A 21,250-nucleotide genomic window follows, 5' to 3' on the forward strand; every position below is an offset into this window, starting at 1 on the left:
AACTAAACATTGATACAATACTATTATGTAATATACAGTCCAAATGCAAATTTTTCAGTTGTCCCAATGGTATCTTTTGTGACAGTTTCCCCCCTCCAAACCAAAATTCAGTCTTGCTCACATACTGCATTTGGTCATCATGTGACTTTAGTCAGCACTACTGTGGTATATTCTGCATCCTACAGTGGCTTTCATGACATTGACATTTTTTGAAGAGTATGGGCCAGTTATTTTGCATTCCCCTTCTTTTATTCAATAGTGTATCATGAAGAGCATTCCAAGTTGTTTATAAAGCACTTTGTTTTTTTCACAGTCACGTGAGGCATCTTAGGGTTTAAATTTTGAAACTTCAAATTCTTCAACTGCAATGGTGTTCATGAAGTCCACTTGTATGGTAGATAACAGTATTCTTAATGTTAAGGGGGGAAAAAAGAAGGCAAAAATATTTTATGATACCAGCAGAGGCAGTCACACTCAACTTCAACTGATAGACTAAACTTCTACCAAAAGATCTTGAAATGGTGTGAGCAAGAAAAGAAGCCAAGCTTATCCTAAGGAAGAAAATTTCACTTAAATTAATATGTTATTCCTGTTTCACTGCAGAACTTCATTCTTTGCATGGCTCCCTCTCTGTGGCACTACTCTGATCTGAAGATTGAAAAATTGCAGAGTTTCATATTTTATGAGAATTGTTTGCTATAGATTCCAGGCGCTCATGTCTATAGATATTTGTAGTGCCAGACACTTTTTGAACATTTGGATCATAGTGGTGAATAAATCAGACAAAATCTGTCGAATGTATTAAAAAACAGGTTACAAAATGGAAGGATCATTAGTGTTCTTCTTACGCAAGATGAATTTTATGCTATGTCTTTTAAACAAGGTGTTTGTTACTGTGCCCTAAATTAAAAAAAAAAAAGAAAGAAAATAGAAAAATAAAATCTAAAATACCTAAAAATTTTACCTTTCAATTACTGAATTTATAAATATACTAGATTTTTTCAGTGTGTTTTTTCACAAAGCAGCAGTGCAGATTCATCTTTAAAATCCACCTTGAATTAAGACTTGAATCCACAGTGGAAGCAGCATTAGGGCCCGTGCCAGAAAACAACGACCTAGAACTCCTTAGCTCTTCATAAAAGGTCTTTGTACAGTCAAAGATTACATCCGTTTCACATAAAACAGCTTGGGCCAGATTTGTTCTCTACAAAGCTTTTCCTTGCGTTTGCTTTGCCACAGAAGGCTATTGAACTGCCATGATTTTGGCACTTAGATCTTGCCATTTATTACCAATAAGTGTGAAAAAATACCCGGTGCTGTCTCGGTTTTAGTTATGCTTTATATAAAATATTTAGCAGTTTGAAAATGTGCTTTATGCCAGAAATAATTTTAAATTATAATTTAAAAGATGTGTTTTTCTTTTTGTACACTGTCAACTTACATATTATTTTGTGACTTGAAGAGGTTGAAAAATTTTAAACTGGCCAGAGATAAAACTTTCCATTCTCACTGACTCTCTTCAGGAAGCTGTGACACCCACTTCCATTCTTCTGCCAAATGTTTCCTTCTATGACTTTAGTGCATAGTCTTTGAAGCATTGTTGACCATGTTGGCAATTTTCCCAGGACCAAAAGCCCTGTGTAATTTGCATAATAATTACCATTGATTTACATACAGTATAGGCTGAACTGTCGTCTTGAATTTAAGTAAAAAAAGCAATTTTAAAGATTAAAGTCTTTTTTCCATACCTACTCCCCTTATTCCTCTTTTCTCCTAGGTTTGAGAAGGGGTCATAGCTGTGTATTTGTAGACCCTAATCAGTTTCTACAGGCCTTTATATTTCTTAAGGTGTGTCTCAGATATCTTTACCCTGTGTTGGACACAATTTCTTAGCTCTTAGTCTATATGCCCCCACCTCCAACATTACTTCCCTTTGACTTGCCATGTTCCTCCTGGTTTTACGTCCCAGTTTTCTTTTCTTCTTACCTTCTCATCATATTCCATCTTTTATCTCTCCTCAGTAATGAAAAAGGGAACATTTATTATTTTCATACTGCCATTTATCTGTCTGGTAAGAGAGGCAATTCCATGTTGCATGCTGAACAGGTGGTTGATAAGTTGGAATACATGAAGGACCAGGCTTACCATATTCTCAACCTCAAGAAAGTTCAGGAAGATAAGACTGATTTGTCTTCTGTCTCTCTTCCCCATAGTCACATCTAATTCATTTTTCTAATCAGCAGTTTTAGGAATGGATTTAACAGTTGTTTAGTAATCCTACAGATACTGTGTAATAACCTTGCAGATCCTAAACTGGGCCAGACTCTAAATTCTACCCTAGGATGGCTTGAAAACAGTTTTCTCTCCTTAAAAGAAAGAAAGAAAGAAAGTTTGATAAGCATTTATGTGGTTCAGAAAAAGGGTTTTAAAGTTCCCCTTGTACCCTCATTTCCTATTTGCCCAGGTCCCAAGCCTCTAAAACCACAGTCGTGTATATTTTATGTAAATTCTTCTCAAGTAGTTTTTATGCATATACAAATAGACATATATATTCCCGTATGTACTTACTTGAATACAGAAGCTAGCAAAAGTATATGTACAGAATTCTAAACCTTGCTTTTTTTCACTTAATCTTGACGCTCTTTCCATATAAGTTCATAGAGAACTTTTTTCATTTTATTTTATAACCATATAATACTAAATTGTATTTATTTTCTTTGATTTATTTAGGGCATGTTCAAAATATAAGACTCTGGCTCTGAATATGTGAAGATTTTAAATTGAACACTTCTTACCCTAGTAGAGAACACTTAGAACTCCATTGGATATCAGCACTGGAGAGGTGGTGGTGACTGAACTTTACTTAGCTAGTTTCCAAGGTTTTACTAGTGATTTTTACCCATTTGGAGCCATTTAGTACTTTCTTACAATTAATGATAACAGTTTTCTGAAAGTCTTGTCAGGGTTATTTAGGAAAAAATATTTCATAATCTTTGGTGACCATTGTTTGGATTAAAAGGCATTATTTGTAATTTTACAAATTAGTATTTAATTACATTGTAAAAGCTTCTTTCTTTTGTTTTTGCCTTTTTTTTAAAAACTAGATTCTTACAATAAATGAGGATGGATCACTTGGTTTGAAAACCCCTAAATCTCATGTTTGTGAGCACTGCAATGCTGCCTTTAGAACGAACTATCACTTACAGAGACATGTCTTCATTCATACAGGTATTTCTTGAATTAAAATGGACCTTATGGCCATTAAAATTCTCTTTGCTATTTTCATCTTCCTGTAAATGTCATTTATTTCTTAAAACTACCGCTAACTTGGCATTCCAAATCAGAGATTTTCTAGGCCAGTGTGTCAGAAGCAAACCTGCAAAACCTTTAAATGTGGAAACAGCATGGATGTACAAAAATAATAGTCTTGATCAGGATACTTATTTGACTTACTTTCTTTAGAGAAATGATTAAATAATGGACGATTAAAAGCCTCTTAACATTTCTTTTTCTTTGCCAGACAATCAGGTAGAGTGAAATATAGATTTGGGAATCAAATTTTTAAAATGATGGTTTAGATCATGAAGTTTAGAGCAGACCTTTGGGGAAGCAGACTAGATATGTAGGATGAATTAAAGGGGCAAAAGAGAGAGGTTTGAACTAGGAAAATGCAGTGTCTCAGAAGCCAAAAGAAGGCATTCTGTGATCAGCGTTGTTAAAATTTTCAAGTGAGGGTAGAGATCTTCAGGAAAAGATCATTGAAGTCAATGTTTTAGCAAGGAGGTCATGGGTAACTTTTAAGAAAGCAGAGTATATGGGTTAAAGCATGAGTGGGTGAAGAACTTGAAATTTAGTGGAGATTTTTCTTTCAAGAAAGTGTTGTGGTAAAAGGAAGGTGAGAAGGTAACGTAGGAGAGTTTCATGATTGCAGGAAGTTTTCTTGGTATAGAGCAGACCTAAGAATACTTAGGAAACTAAGGAAAGAGGCTTCAGCAGAGAGGGAAAGTTTGAGAAGACAGGATTTGTTTGTTTGTTTGTTTTAAGGGATGTTTAGAAAGTTCTGAAGGTTCTGCAGAAGATAAGTGAAAGAGAATAAAAGAATGGTTACATGGAGAATGGGATGAGTGCATCTTCCTCCACATAAAAGGGAAAAAGAGAGATTTAAGCCAAATTGTATAACTTCTAGAGTCCTTTCCAGTCCCCATGATTTTTAAATTTTATTTTAAAAATAAATTTTTTTAATGTATCTTTTGTTTCCCTTTTTTTTTCTTGAAGGGTATAGATCCAATTTAATCTCATTTTTGTGTGATTGTAAGAATGTGAATTTTTGAATCCTGGGGGAAAACATGAGAGGAAATGCAATTGTTACATTAATGAGCAGTATCAAAAATTTGTGAGGATACGTTAGAATTTTCCAAAATCTGGACATAGAAGATTTATGTTTCCTCAGATACAGTAATTATAAACTATTGTTTTATCCAGTAACTAATTTATGGATGTGAAATTATTTTAAGGTGAAAAACCATTTCAATGTAGTCAATGTGACATGCGTTTCATACAGAAGTACCTGCTACAGAGACATGAGAAGATTCATACTGGTGAGTGTTGACACCCTAACTAGGGTCATTAAAATTACTATTTCAAATGTAGAGAAGAGTTTTTAATAAGTTGCAACAATTTGTTGTCACTTTCATTGATTTTGTTTCTTAAGATTATGAATCATGCCTCATCTTTTTTCTTCAGTAAATCAGTGTTAATTGTTAAGACTTAGCTTTTCATTTCCAAGCAGAATAAATTACTTTGAAAAAGAGTTTCATATAACCTAATATATACATTTAAAATGACTGAAGGAAAGAAACTTCCTTAGGTGTTTAACAAGTTTGGAATAGATTTGCACTAGCTAGTCTGAGAGGGAGGAAGTCAAAACAACTGAGCCCTAAGGTAGTGGTACCATTCTTTTTTCCCCCCTCTCTATTCATATATATGGCCTACTATATCAAGAGATATGCAGTCTTAAAAAGTTGAGAACTTCTAGTTTCTCAATCAAGTTGTTACTGATTTAGATACGAGGATCTCAGAAGATCACATTTATTTGCATTTATTTTATTCTTATTGACAAATGTTAAACCAAGTTTTATGTAAGTAACCTTGGTTTTGTTGACTGTCACCTTTTGTCCTTTGGTCCTCTAAGAATGGTGAAAATGTTTCTTTAGAATGATTTTCAGTGTTTTGGCGTTTTTGTAACTGAATTAAAGCGGTTAGTGAAGTTGTACGACATTGATTCTTACTTTAAATAACACTGATAATGTTGGTGATGACATATATATATAAATACTGAAAACATTAAAGTTCTTCATATTTCTCTATATAAGGTACTCAAGCAAGTACCTGTCCAGTGCTGTTATTTACTTGTAGTACCTGTGAAAGGGGATCTTTGGATATTTTTTTTCATAAAGAAGGAAACTTTTCTTTAATAACTTTTCCTTCAACTTTCTTTCCTGCTAACAAAGAAGCATAAATGTTTCCGGTCTCCCTAAATAAATCTTCAGTGGTTCATTGCATTTGTATGTTTTGGTGTTTTACTTTTTAAAGATCATTTTGTGTATTCCTTTTATCAATTTCTCGTGTAAATGGTTATTCATCACTTTTAGGTGTAAGGGACTATGCTAAGTACTGAGGGAGAAAGAGCAACTTCATGGATTTTGTGTGACTTAAAAAGCTAAATTATATTTCTGTGCATGAGTAAAATTTGATCAGATAAACTGTTTAAATAGGTTTTTAACACAACTGCATTTTTGTATTTTGTTAAAAAACTTCGTGAGCCGTCAGTATTTTTTAAGTACCAGAAAAACAGGTATGTTAGGCAGTTTCCTTGGCATTTCCATTCTAATTGGGAATACATGTACATAAACAAGTACAGTATAATAAGCATTATAGAGTTTTATACAAACTCCTGTGGTGCACCGAAGAAGAAACAAATGTACTATCTGTTCAAGGTTAATTAGGGAAGGCACCGCAGGAAAACTGCACGAGGCTAAGTTAGGGAATGTAAATGTGTATGTATATATATGTGTATCTGAAACAAAGACTTTGAAAACAATGCTTACCCTTATTGCACTCTGATCTTTCTCTTCTAGTGAATTTTGTTTTCAAGTGCTGATCATAATACTATAGTCCCACTATTTGGAAAAATAACTGATTTTTAGGTTAAGGGGGATCTTACATTTAAGAACTGTGTGAGATGTGAAGGATAGTTAATGTTTTTAAGAATTTACTAAGTATTAGATATTGTGCTAAGGGAATTCTTAAACATCTTATTTCTGACAAGAATCCTAGAAAAAAAGAGCTTTTAAATTGTCCCATTTTATAGATGAGGAAGTAGGAAGAACATAGATTTTAAGAAACTTTTCTAAATACATACAGTCTAATAGATGATGGAGCCAAGATTCCAGCTCAATTATCTCTGATTCCAGAGTACACACTGAAATCACTGACTATGGAGAACTTGACTAGAAGCTGAAAAATATCTTTTGGCCATTTGAAGTTTCTTTTTTGCCCTGCCACTGGAGTCACAGAAATATACCTCAAGTTATTAAGTTAAACTTCGTATACATTTAGTAACATCTGAAAGGGGTGGAAATAAAGGCAGGAGTTCTCTTGTAGAGAGCACATTTAAAAGAAGATGAGGAATTGACAGGAATACTGGGCAAACCAGTCACTGTGGTTCCTTAACAGAAAAGTTTCTTTTTGGAAGAGGCTCAGTTCTGCTCCATTGTCTAGTTCACTCCCTCCTTCCCTGACCCCCAATCAAAGATGGAATTGATAAAAAGGGAATAGGTTTTCCTTCCTTATTTCATTCTTGGTTCTTTTTATAGACTCTTTTAAGATAGTAAACTATTTTTGTGTTGTAATAAAGATCCCTATAAATTAAACCTATTTGAGAATATATATGTAGAATTACAAATATATTTTGTGCAGGGAGAAGGAATGCCTAAAGTGTGCCCATGTTCAGAAAGCACTCTCTTTCTTTGTAGTCTCTTAGTTTGGAAGAATACATTAAAATAGTTATGGCAGTAAAAAAGGTTTTGCACGTGAGACTCCATTTTTGAATTGTCAGGCAAGTAGTGAGTCATCTATCAACTGATCCTCAGAAGTTGTGTAGTGAGAGCTCCTAGTTCTTCGTAAAGGCTTGTTTTTCCTTATAGCCTCCCTCATCTCTTTAGGTCTCTTTGATTTATTTGCAACTGCCCATTTATTTGCAACTGCCTATTCTCTGGTTTATTTGCAACATGGTTACAAAAGATTACTTCTTTGGCTGTGCATTTTAAAAGCCAAAAAACTGAACTTGATTTGGTTTCAAATAGAAAACATTTAAACTTGATCTAGGCAGGCTGTCAATTAATTCTGTTTCCTAAATTTGAGCTAACCAGTGAAATATCATTTTTGGGGAGTGTACTTTTTCATTCAGAAGTTAGTCTCTGAAATTATTGTTAAAGAATTATTCCTTTAGTCTGATGCATTGAAAACTGCTAAAATGCTTATATCTTTGGGACTGTTCCTTTTTTATTTTTTTGGTCTTTATTTACTTATTCATTTTTCTATATACTGAATAAAGGTAGTATCAATCACAAGGTTTCACAATCACATGACACACCTTGAAAGCTGCATGGTTATGCAGTCATGTTCAAGAATCAAGGCTATTGGATTACAATTCAACAGTTTCAGGTATTTTCATTAAGCTATTTTTTTAAATATTTTATTGATAAATCTTCACACACATATATTCCATGCATAGTATATAATCAGTGGCTCACAATATCATCACATAGTTGTCTATTCATCACCGTGGTCATTTTTTAGAACATTTGCGTCTCTCTATAAAAAGAAATAAAAAGAAAATAAAGAAAACATTTGTACATACGATGCTCCTTACCCTACCCTCTCGTTGACCACTAGTATTTCCATCTACCCAATTTATTTTCCCCTCTGTACCCCTATTATCTATGTATTCTTTATCCATATTTTTTTAGTTGTCTATCCATACCCTGGATAAAAGGAGCAACAGACACAAGGTTTTCACAATCACACAGTCACATTGTAAAAGTTACATCTTTATACAGTCGTCTTCAGCAGTCAAGTCTACTGGAACACAGCTCAACAACTTCATATACTTCCCTCCAGCCCCTCCAATATACCATAAACTAAAAAGGGATATCTGTATAATGCATAAGCATAACCTCCAGTTTAACCTCTTGACTCTGTTTGAAATCTCTTAGCCACTGAAACTTTGTCTCATTTCTCTTTTCCCCCTTTTGGTAAGGAAGGCTTTTCTTAATTAATCCCTTGATACTGGGTCCCTGCTCATTCCAGGAATTCTGGGACTACTAATTTTGGCAGCTGTAGAAGATGATTTTTATCATTTTTATGAATGTATTTTGATGCTTCACTTAGGGAATATTTTGAAATATGGGACAGTAGGTGAGGAGTTGAGGCCAGGGTTGAAGATAAAGATACTAATTGGTAATTTCAACATTTATCTCACTGGGCAGTGCATCAGTGGGTCAGTGACAGAATTCTCACCTGCCGTGCCAGAGACCCGGGTTTGATTCTCGGAGCCTGCCCATTCCAAAAAAAAAAAAAAAAAAGTATGCAACATTTATAACACAGATTTATTTTGTGGTTGGTTGCTTTTGCGTAAGTTTATATTCTCAAAATGTGTATATAGAGCAAATGTTTGAATGACATGTCTAGTTTTCAAGCAGTTGTGTTATTTTCTACTCACCTTGTGACCATTTTACTCTAAGGAAATGGTAGTCTTATCTCCATGGGAGATGAGGGTATGGGTATGAGGCATGAAGAACTTATGTACAGTTATTTTATTTTCTAAACTTCTCTAAATAGTAAGCCACTATTTCTGATGTTTTAACTGTTTATTTTATAGCAAATCATGATTGCCTTTTTTAGTTGTAGTTTTCATAATTTTTATTTTAATTAGCAAAAGTGTTATGAAACCATGTCTTTATATAGGGAATTTTATAAAATGTTTTTTTTCTCTCAGAATAAAAGGGTTCTTGAAAATATAACCAAATCATGCAGTTATTCATGTACATTAGGTTTCTTTTCCAATAAAGTCTCTTTTTAAGACCTGTATCTTGGTATATAAATACCTATAGATAGTAATATAGTTAGAAACACTGGAAAACAGGTCTTCTAAGTCAGTATTCCTATCCTGAAAACACGTTGGTCCACTTTCCTATAACTTGTATTCACAATCATATAAATGGCTGGATAATAATAATAATATATATTTTTATACCTGTTGGTCTAGTTGGGTGAAGGGCAGAAACCATGTTGATTTGCCCTTGACTGATATAGCTTAAAACTTTGTATTTCCTTCAGTATGGTTCAATTGTTAATAAAAATGATACTTTCCTTCATTTTTCCCAAACCCCTAATTTATAGCTGATTAGACCCTAGAGAAGTACTATTAAAAAAAAATCTTATAGTCCTAGTTAAAGTTTGACTCTTATTTGAAACCCTGAAGGAACTGAATACCATTTTTGCTACTGAGAATGTTGTCTGTACTATGTCCTTTTGGCGTTGTGGCTGCTGACACCAAACAGCACTGGTGTGGACGAAACTTGCCAAGAAAGATTAAGTAGGGGAAGTAGAGATTGCCGTGACTGACATTCTCTGACATTCTTTGGGTTAATGAAGCTTTCAGTAACAAGAGCTTTTTTCTACTGAAAAATAATTCATGCTGAACTTTCAATTATGAATAAAACACATAAACCTTAAAACTATAACCAAAACATCTCAGTAAAAAAGAAATCATTGTTTTATATATATATATATATATATATATATATATATATAAAATTATGCAATGCTTTTTAAACTTCTAAGATTCTTTGTGTTGTAAGAATAGGAAAAACCATCCAGAAAATTAACCCAATTTAATAATATGCCTTAGAAATGAAATATGGAGGACAAGAGGCTTTATAATGAAAATTGCCTTATTTTTAAATGAAGTGTATATATTTTGTATGTGTTTGAATACCAACCCCGGAAATCCATTTAATATGCCTTCTGTTAGTTCACAGAAAAAAAAGTATTCACCATTTAAAAAAAATTATTACAAAATATTTATTGATTGATTCAAGATATGTTTATTCAGTGCAGGCTCTTTTTCAGGCACTAGGGACTCCCAAATGGGTGACACAAAGCACCTGCCTCACTCAGCTGACATCATAGTGGTGGGAGGTGGGGCGCAGACAACAAGCAGGAGAAAGGAATAGATGATATAGTTGTTCCAAGCAGATGGAGAATGTGTAGGGGTGGTGGGTACAGGAATTTCTTTTGTAGATTGGGGATGAGAGTGATAGAAAAAATAGGCTTAGAAAATTCATAGGACACCATCATAAATCTCCCTTTGCCATTTAAAAAAGAATATTTTTATTGAGATATCTTCAAACACCATACAGTCCATACAAAGTATACTCTCTGTGTCCTACAGTATCATCACACAGTGTGTATTCATCATAAGATCATTTTTAGAACATGTTCATCACTCCATAAAAAGATATAAAAAGACAAAAGAAGAAACCCATACATCTCGTACCTCTTACCCCTCCCTCTCATTCACTCTGTCCAATTTTTTTATCCCCTTATTGTCCCTCTAATATTTATTTAATTTTTGTCATTTTTTTTTACCCTTCTGTCCATGCCTTGGATAAAGGGAGTATCACACACACCATTTTCACAATCACATGGTCGCGTTGTAAAAGCTATATAATTATACCATTGTCTTCAAGAATCAATGCTGGGCGGGCCATGGTGGCTCAGCAGGAAGAATGCTTGCCTGCCATGCCAGAGGACCCAGGTTCGATTCCCGGTGCCTGCCCATGTAAAAAAAAAAAGAATCCATGCTACTGGATTACAGTAATTTCAGGTACTTCTCTTTAGCCATTCCAATACTCCATTAATTAAAAAGAGATGTGTAGACTTCCGGGTCAAGATGGCAGCTTAACAACGTGAGCATTTTAGTTAGTCCTCCAGAACAACTACTAAATAACCAGAAACAATTCAGAACAGCTCCCGGAGCCACGATAGTGACCAGACACACAGCATACCCCAGTCTGGACCAGCTGGACCGGCTGTGAGCACCCCCCGCGAACCATGAGTTCCCAAAGCTGTGGCGGCAACAACAGATCTAAAGCCAGGCGAACTACGACTACTAGAAGTTGACAACCGAGTTGTTCTACCAATAGAACTCACAATCCGCATATAAAAAGCGCCCCTCCCCCACAGGCCGCTTCCCAGAGGGGAAGGGAAAGGGCTTTACCAGCAGCAGGGACTGGACACAATCAAACGCCAACTGTGGAACTAATGAACAAATTCTGACTACTAAAAATAGGCCCCCAGCTTAGGTGAACCTGATCAAAGCGGGGGTTGCTCATTTTTGCCCCGTGCCAAGGGGGCAGGACTGACAGAAAAAGGGGGGGGGGGGAGAAGGAAACGGAGGTTTTTGTGGCTGTGTATCTACAAAGGCTTGGACTGCCTTTGGATACAGCGGCAGGCCTTTTCAGGCTGCAACTGCCCCAGGCATAGGCGGAAGTGAGCTCTTTTGGGGGCTTATCTGGAGCTTGTGCCTTCCCCAGGGGAAGGGTGAAGCCCCACCCAGGTGGAATCTCTCCATCAAGGAATTCAGACACCAGGACTTGGTAATTTGAAGCCATTAAAACCAGCCTACAACCTGTCCTCTGTCTCTACCACGCCCCCAGCAGGGAAGGTCTGCCAAAGTTAAAAGTACCGCATCATCTTATGCTGGTGAGACCTGCAGTCAGACAAGCACCACATACTGGGCAGGATAAGAAAAACAGAGTCCAGGGACTTCACAGGAAAGTCTTTCAACCTGCTGGTTCTCACCCTCAGGGAAAACCGACACAGGTGACTCTTTCCTCCTCATAGGCCGGTTTGGTCTGGTAAAATCTGGCTGGGGTCTATAATATCTAAGTAGACCCTCCTAAGTGTGTGTGGGGGAAAGGCACCACACAAGCAGGGCAAGAAACAAGAAAACAAGAACTGAGAAATTCTCCTCTATTAAACAGAACTTAAGCTAAAGGTCCAGATAAAGCTGAACGGAATGTCAAAGAACAGATAGACAAAAAATTCATCCAGCAAGAAAACCCTAGATAAAAGAAGTGAAAGCAATCTCCAGAATAAACTAATTAAGGTAATTAAATGCCTAGATGCCAGCAAAAAAAACAAATCACACTAGGAAAATTGAAGATATGGCCAAGTCAAAGGAACAAACCAGCAGTTCAAATGACATACATGAGCTGAAACAATTAATTCAGAATGTACGAATAGACATGGAAAACCTCATCAAAAACCAAATCAATGAATGGAGGGAGGATATAAAGAAGGCAAGGAAAGAACAAAAAGAAGAAACTGAAAGTCTGAAAAAACAAATCACAGAACTGATGGGAATGAAAGTCACAGTAGAAGAGATGAAAAAAACAATGGAAACCTACAATGGTAGATTTCGAGAGACAGAACATAGGATTTCCGAACATAGGACAAAACATCTGAAATCTGATAAGAAACAAAAGCTATAGGAAAAAAAATGGAAAAATATGAGCAGGGACTCAGGTAATTGAAAGACAATATGAAGTGCACAAATTTAAGTGTTGTGGGTGTCCCAGAAGGAGAAGAGAAGGGAAAAGGAGGAGAAAAAGTAATGGAGGAAATTATCACTGAAAATTTCCAAACTCTTATGAAAGACTTAAAATTACAGATCCAAGAAACTCAGTGTACCCCAAAGAGAATAGATCCAAATAGACATACTCCAAGACATTTAATAATCAGAATGTCAGAGGTCAAAGAGAAAGAGAGGATCTTGAAAGCAGCAAGAGTAAAGCAATCCATCACATACAAGGGAAGCCCAATAAGACTATGTGCAAATCTCTCAGCAGAAACCATGAAGGCGAGAAGACAGTGGGATAACATATTTAAATTATACCAAGAATTCTATATCCAGCAAAATTGTCCTTCAAAAATGAGGGAGAAATTAAAACATTTTTAGACAAAAAATCACTGACAGAATTTGTGACTAAGAGACCAGCTCTGCAAGAAATACTAAAGGGAACACTAGAGACAGATACGAAGACAGAAGAGAGAGGTGTGGACAAGAGTGTAGAAAGGAAGACTATGAGTAAAGGTGAAAAGAAGGAAAATTAGATATGACATATAAAATCCAGAAGGCAAAACAGTAGAAGAAAGTACTACCCATGCAGTAATAACACTGAATGTTAATGGATTAAACTCTCCAATCAAAAGACATAGTCTGGCAGAATGGATTAAAAAACAGGACCCATCTATATGCTGTCTCTACTCAAAGGACATGAGGGCAAAGACATAAATGGACATTTGCACACCAATGTTTATAGCAGCATTATTTACAATTACCAAGAGATGGAAGCATCCAAAATGTCCATCAACAGACGGTTGACTAAAGAAACGGTGGTATTTACATAAGATGGAATATTATGCAGCTGTAACACAGAATAAAGTTATGAAGTATGTAACAACATGAATGGACCTTAAGGACATTATGCTGAGTGTGATTAGCCAGAAACAAAAGGACAAATACTGTATGATCTCACTGATATGAACTGACATTAGTGGATAAACTTGGACTATTTCCTTGGTAACAGAGACTGTCAGGAGATAGAAATAGGGTAAGATATTGGGTAATTGGAGCTGACAGGATACAGATTGTGCAAAAGGACTGAATATAAAAACTCAGAAATGGACAGCACAATATTACCTAACTGTAATACAATTATGTTAAAACACTGAATGAAGCTGCATATGAGAATGATAGAGGGAGGAGGGCTGGGGCATAAATGAAATCACAAAGAAAGATAGACGATAAAGATTGAGATGATATAATCTAGGAATGCCTAGAGTGTATAGTGATAGTGACTAAATGTACAAATTTTAAAAATGTTTTTGCAGTGTGCTGAAAATAGATGGTACTTAATATTTTAAAATTTCAATTAATGTGTGAGACTAAAGCAAAAAATGTTTATTTGGTACAAATCTATACTTTGACTAGTGAGTGCATCTCCTAATATAACTTATGTAGATAGTTGATTGAACATCTTGAGTACATGGAACTTTGTATACGACATGAGATTTTGTTGGTTTGTCCAGGTGATGCCCTGATGAATCCCAGAGTGATTTGATCAGTGAGTAGAAAAGTATTTGCAAAGTCCCCTTCGGGGAATGGTGAGAACGGGGTGAAATCCAACTTCCCCAAGTTGAATTCTTGATATTCTCACAAGCAGTGTGGACAACCAAAGCTATAGGCTGAACCCCCAGTCTTGGGGTTTGTTCGTATGAAACTTAACCCCGCAGGGGATAGGTCAAGCCTACTTAAAATTAGGCCTAAGAGTCACCCCCAAGAGAACCTCTTTTGTTGCTCAGATGTGGCCTCTCTCTCCAGCCAGCACAGCAAGCAGACTCACCACCCTCCCCCTGTCTACGTGGGACATGACTACCAGGGGTGTGGATCTTCCTGGCAGCATGGGACAGAAATCCCAGAATAAGCTGAGATTCAGCATCAAGGAATTGAGGAAAACTCGAGAATGAGCTGAGATTCAGCATCAAGGGATTGAGAAAACCTTCTTGACCAAAAGGGGGAAGAGTGAAATGAGACAAAGTGTCAATGGCTGAGAGATTCCAAACAGAGCCCAGAGGTTATCCTGGAGGTTACTCTTATGCATTAAGTAGATATCACCTTGTTATCCAAGATGTAATGAAGAGGCTGGAGGAAACTGCCTGAAAATGTAGCGCTGTGTTCCAGTAGCCATGTTTCTTGATGATGATTGTATAATGATATAGCTTTCACAATGTGACTGAGTGATTGTGAAAACCTTGTGTCTGATGTTCCTTTTATCTACCTTGTCAACAGATGAGAGGAACATATGGAATAAAAATAAGTAATACGGGGAACAAATGTTAAAATCGATTTAGTTTGAAATGCTAGTGATCAATGAAAGGGATCAGTAAGGGGTATGGCATGTAAAATTTTTCTATTTGTTATATTTTTCTGTTGTCTTTTTATTTTTTCTGAATTGATGCTAATATTCTGGGAAATGATCATGATGATGAATATGCAACTATGCGATGATATTGTGAATTGCTGAGTGTATGTGTTGGGAATGTTTGTGTTTCTTTTAATTTTTTTAAATTAATAGATTAAAAAAAAAAGAGATGTGTATATGATGCAAAAGAATAACCTCCAGAATAACCTTTCAACTCTGTTTAAAATCTGTTAGCTACTGAAACTTTATTTTTTCTCATTTCTCTCTTTCCCCTTTTGGCCAATCCCATGATGCTTGGTCCCAGCTCATCCCCTGGAGTCATATCCCATATAAACGGAGAGGACAGTGAATTCACCTGCTGAGTTGGCTTAGAGAGAGATTACTGTTTGTTTTAACAAGCCTCTGAAGTTGATAGTTTAATTAACTGGGAATCTGTTAAAGTAGTCTCAGTCTTTTTTTAACATGTATTCATCAGTTATGAGCATGTGAATCATGTGACTCACAGTTTGACAGAGGGTGTGACAAATTTCCATTGCAAATAGTACAGACAATCCATGCTTTAAAAGTTCAGACAAAAGAAACCAGGACTTAGATGGGTGGTTTTGTGGAAGAGATAGAACCTAAATGTCCCTTAAAATGAATTAGATTTAGACTTTGTTGTCTATGTATTACCTTGGAGTCAAGTCGTGTTACAGAGACATAATGGAAGCCAGGACTAGGAGAAAAATTTGATATGTACTAAAGTTGGAAATACTTGTGCAAGGATAGGTGAACAGATATGCAAATAATCAATTCGGAAGCACACATGGCATAATGAGTTAAAACTCAGCCAGACAGGCTAACATTAGACAGTTGCAGTTGTGGACGGTAGGGTAAGGAGTGTGTAAAATATTCTGGTTTAAAAGAACCAGTAGGAACCAGATACTTCATGGAAATTAGAAAGCTAGAGATTTTTAAGAAACGATCATTATCAGAAACGTTGTGATACTGTCAGATTAATTTATTGAGTGCCTATTCTGTGCCCAGTACTGTATTAAATATCATATATAACTTATCTTCAACAACAACCTGTGAGGAGGGTACTGTTAAATTTGTTTTACAGCTTAAGAAACTAAGGTTCAACATTATTAAGTAACTTGCCCACGCTGTGTTTACAGAACTGGCTAATGTCCAGTCCATGTCTTCAAAGTTCATGCCCTTAACAACTGTGCTATTGAAAGGGCAGGGAAGTACCAAGGACATTTTGGATTGACAATACCATTAATTTTAAGCATGGTGGTTTTTATTTTGTTCACATGAGAGCAGAGCCAGTTCTGGACTTAGCCTGTGACCTGTGAATAATTGGGTATGCCTAGTAGAAATTACGATGATTGGGGGTAAGAGCAGCTTCCAGTTGGTATGGAGTACACAAAGGCAAGATGAACCAGGCATAAAGGGCGATTCTGAGCAGAGCAAAAAGGGGGTGGTGGGCCTGGTGATGCCAAAATAAGATAACACTGGAAAGATTGATTTTAGGATTAGATTGTGGAAATTTTTTTTTAACTTTTTTATTAATTAAAAAAAATTAACAAACAAAACATTAAGATATCATTCCATTCTACATATACAATCAGTAATTCTTAATATCATCACATAGTTGCATATTCACCACTTAGAACATTTGTATCGATTTAGAAAAAGAAATAAAAAGACAACAGAAAAAGAAATAAAACGATAACAGAGAAAAAAAAGATTATACATACCATACCCCTTACCCCTCGCTTTCATTTACCACTAGCATTTCAAACTAAATTTATTTTAACATTTTTTCCCCCTATTATTTATTTTTATTCCATATGTTCTACTCTTCTGTTGATATAGTAGCTAAAAGGAGCATCAGACACAAAGGTTTTCACATTCACAGAGTCTCATTGTGAAAGCTGTATCATTGTTCAGTCATCATCAAGAAACATGGCTACTGGAACACAGCTCCACATTTTCAGGCAGTTCCCTCCAGCCTCTCTGCTACATCTTGAACAACAAGGTGATATCTACTTAATGCATAAGAATAACCACCAGGATAACCTCTCAACTCTGTTTGGTATCTCTCAGCCATTGACACTTAGTCTCGTTTCACTCTTCCCCCTTTGGTCGAGAAGGTTCTCTCAATCCCTTGATGTTAATTCTCAGCTCATTCTAGGGTTTTTCTCAGCCCCTTTATGCTGAGTCTCAGCTCATTCCAGGATCTCTGTCCCACGTTGCCAGGAAGGTCCACACCCCTGGGAGTCATGTCCCACGCAGAGAAGGGAAGGGTGGTGAGACTGCTCGTCATGTTGGCTGGAGAGAGAGGCCACATCTGAGCAACAAAAGAGGCTCTCTTGGGGGTGATTCTTAGGCCTAAATTTTAAGTACACTTGACATATCCTTTGTGGGGTTAAGTTTCATATGAACAACCGCCAAGACTGGGGGCTCAGCCTATAGCTTTGGTTGTGTACACTGCTTGTGAGAATATCAGGAATTCAACTTGAGGAAGTTGAATTTCTCACCACTCTCACCATTCCCCAAAGGGGGCTTGCAAACACTTTTCTACTCACTGATCAAATCACTCTGGGATTCATCAGGGCATCACTTTGGACAAACTAACAAAATCTCATGTCCTACCTGAGATTCCAAGTACTTATGACATTAGAAATTATTTTCTAAAGTTATTGAAAATGATTTTAAAAACAGAAAAGCTAGAAACAAAAAATTAGAAGACTGTCAGAGACTATGTTTTTTAACTGGGAAGATAATGTTTCATGTATTAAGTTAAAATTTAGGGACTCCTTTTTTCTGAAAATTAGTGCTTTCCATGCTATTCAAAAATAAAGGGAACATGCCAGAGACCCAGGTTCAATTTCCTGAACCTGCCCAAGCCAAAAAATAAATAAAATAAACATAAAGAGGATCTGAAGACGAGAAAACATCATTTTCTTAATTACACTGTAATACTCTGGGGTTTCCCAAATTGTACCCATTTCTTATAAATGGGAAAAAACTGAATATCACGTTCCTTAAAGCTTAACAATGTTGCTCCATTTGTTTAAAAAAAATTAAATCCCTAAAAGTAAATGAACAAGATAATTTCTCTACTCTTTCATTTCTTGGTTTGCCTTCATTTAATAGGCATCTCCCCTGCTTCCCAATGTTATTTTACAAGGTTGAGAAGAGGAAGCTTTAAGATATGAAGGTTAGTTTTAAAATCTCTTGATGCCAAGTTTTGCATGGAATTTCCTTTAGAAAATACCCTGTTTATTCTTTGAACTCAAATACCTGAAGACCTTCAGATTCTCCAATTTTTGGAGTTGTCTTTTTATTTTAGAATCCATTTGAATGGATCAAAAACATTCAGTCTTCACAGTTTTGATTTATTAAGTTTTGTATGGATTGGTCAACAAATATTGTTCCATTTGTTGGTAAAGTTTTCTTTTGACTGAGTTAAATGACAGGTTCAAAAATCTATGTACTTTATTTGGGGTCTTTCTTTTAAAATGTGACTGACAAATTATACTGTCTGATTTGGAAATGTGGAGGAAATGGGACTTGCACTCTTTTGGGCAGCCTAAATTCCCCGATCAAGGACATTCTTATTTTTCTGAACATGTAAGATATTTTTCTCAAAGAAAGAAAAAGTTTACTGCTGAGTACATAGTAGGAGAGCAGATGGCCTATTTTTCCCAAATCTGTCTCCCTGCTTAATCACAGAATTTCTATAAGAAAATGGTGAATGAGGTATAGGTGACTTGTAGGTCAAAGTCTAAGCTACTGTGCATGTCAGGTGGGCCCATTTTGGTTAGATCCAGTCTTATTTGTGAAGATAACTTTGGACTTAGGGTGGGTTAGTTCTGGGGTGACCAAAAGACCCTTCATTAATAAGCATTCGGAGCTGTCTTTAGTGATTACAAGACTCTAAAGTTGAAAAACTGGATAAAATTAGTACAAATAAAGGTTAATCAAAAGGTTTTCACAATCATAGGGGTAGAAGATAAAGGCAGTGCAGACATTATCCGAGTTTGAGGCAGCTGGATTACAATTTAGATTTCCAGTATTTCCCTGTCTACTCGTATATATCAGAAAGTAAAAAGAAGTATCTGTATAATGATTCAGTAATCAAAATAATTCGTCAAATCCTAATTTCTCAGTTACAGTTCCTCCTTCTCATTTGACAGTTATCTCTCAAGCCTGAGGGATATTTGGATGATGACTCTTCTAACTCTTTAAGGCTGAAAAGGGGTGTTGTGATTAAGGGGCAGAGGGATGAAACTGGTTGTTCTTGGAGAGTCTGGTATTTCTGGGTTTTAGAGATTCTCTGGCATTGAAACAATCTGAAGGTTTTAAGTTTCTGTAAAACTAGCTTAAGAAGTAAAATTTCATGGAGCCCAGGATATCTTTCAGAGTCCAAGGAACACTATTGGGGTTTGCCATTTTGTGGCACTTTGCAATATCTGGCTGAAATTTGCATAAGAATAACCTCCACCATGACTTCTAGACTTGATTTGAAATCTCTTAGCTATTGAAATTCTATTTATTTCCCCCCTTTTGGTGAATTAATCCACTATGCCAGGACCAGGCTCATCCTTGGAACTATGACCCACAATACCAGGGACCGTTAAATCCCGCCATGCCAGGACCAGTTATGTTTCATGATGCCAGGGCCTGGCTTACACCCCTGGAAATTATGTCCCTTGTAGGGGGAAGGTTAGAGTTTGGTTTAGAGAGAGACCACATTTGAGTAACAGCAGAGATTTTCTGTAGATGATCAGAAACCACATTTGAGTAACAGTAGAGATTTTCTGTAGATGACTCATCGGCACTATAAGTAGGTTCAGTTTGCTATTACAGAAATGAATTTCATAAGGTCAAGCCTCAAGATTGTGGTCTTGGCCCATTATATTGAGAGCCCCTCTTGCTTAAGAAAGTGTCAGAAATTCCCCAGGTGGGAAGGCTCAGTAGTTCTATTTCTCTTAGTCCCTCAAGGGACTTTACGGATACTTTTCATTTTCTGCCCAGAATACTCTGAAATGCACCATGGTATAACATTAACTTGTACAGAAGATTAAGATTTTGGTTTTTACTCTAGGTTCTGTATCAGATAAAATTGAATTAGGGTGTTTAAATAGATTGACTGGACAGATTAATAAATTAGTTTGCTACAGAAAGTTTGAATCTTGTACAAAACATTTTTATGTTTTGTCTCACACAGAAGTTAAAGCTCTAAAATGCAGACAATGTTAGTTCTTTCCTTCTATTTTGATTTACCCTAGTTTTAACCAGATTAGTTTCATCACATGTTCAATTGGAGTTTGATCTTTTTCAGTTGCTGAATGGACTTTCAGAGCTGGAGAACTAAATCTGAGTGTCAAATGTCACACGGATACTTAAAGTTCCAGGGAACTACTAGGTTATAAAAGAGCAAAACATTTTAGAATTAGATAAGAATTTAGAATTTAGATAAGAGTTAAAGCTTACATTCAAAGCTTTAATTTTTATAAGCATTTCTAAATGAAGCTACTTTCAGAATTAAAATATTTGACAGTTGTTTTATATTAACAAATCAGAGGTTGTGTTCTGTTTAATTTTTGCATGTTTAATTAACAGGTAAAAATATAATTTATATATTTGTTCTGCTCTCTTTTAAAGTCTTTCTTTGTTACAGTTGGAGCTTGAAACTGTAGCTGACCACATACACTTTTAGACAAGTATTAGAGTGAAGCAGTGCAACTGACAAGTAAATTTGGCTGTTCCTATGATATGTAACATTTTTTAAGAATAATTAAAACCATGACAAACACCACCATGCCCTTGTTTAGCCCAGATTGGTATATCCTGATACCAATGGACAGTGAGAACATTGTCAAATTTTTAGGACTTTTATACAATTTCTAAATGTATGAGTAGTATTTTACTGATACAAATTCAATGAGCAACAGGATAGAAAATCCCTTTTAACTACTGCATTATGTCCAAAACACCTATTATGCAATATGTTAAACTATTTTAGCACCTTACTTTTTCAAGGTGAAAGAACAAATTACTTATAACAGTTTTTCCCTTAACAAGTGAGAAGACTTGTCTTTTGAAATAAATAAGGCCAACATCAACATTATCAAGAATATTAT

General features: G+C 35.8%; 1 protein-coding gene and 1 long non-coding RNA gene across 8 annotated transcripts in view; one reads left to right on the top strand and one right to left on the bottom strand.

Annotated features, from left to right (window-relative positions):
• Nucleotides 1-21,250, top strand: part of ZNF148 (zinc finger protein 148) — a 164,304-nt gene that overhangs the window by 99,467 nt on the left and 43,587 nt on the right. For all 7 annotated transcript variants that reach the window (XR_013158490.1, XM_077118078.1, XM_077118079.1 and 4 more), the window contains 2 exons: nt 3,105-3,228; nt 4,515-4,598. Coding sequence is in view for 6 of the 7 variants with exons in the window: in XM_077118078.1 (XP_076974193.1) it covers nt 3,105-3,228; nt 4,515-4,598 (208 nt within the window). In the remaining variant the exon portion in view is untranslated. The remainder of the gene's footprint in view (nt 1-3,104; nt 3,229-4,514; nt 4,599-21,250) is intronic.
• Nucleotides 1-21,250, bottom strand: part of LOC143648292 (uncharacterized) — a 57,024-nt gene that overhangs the window by 26,177 nt on the left and 9,597 nt on the right. The window lies entirely within an intron of this gene.

This window comes from Tamandua tetradactyla, chromosome 10 (assembly GCF_023851605.1).
Source record: "Tamandua tetradactyla isolate mTamTet1 chromosome 10, mTamTet1.pri, whole genome shotgun sequence".
Taxonomy (NCBI): domain Eukaryota; kingdom Metazoa; phylum Chordata; class Mammalia; order Pilosa; family Myrmecophagidae; genus Tamandua; species Tamandua tetradactyla.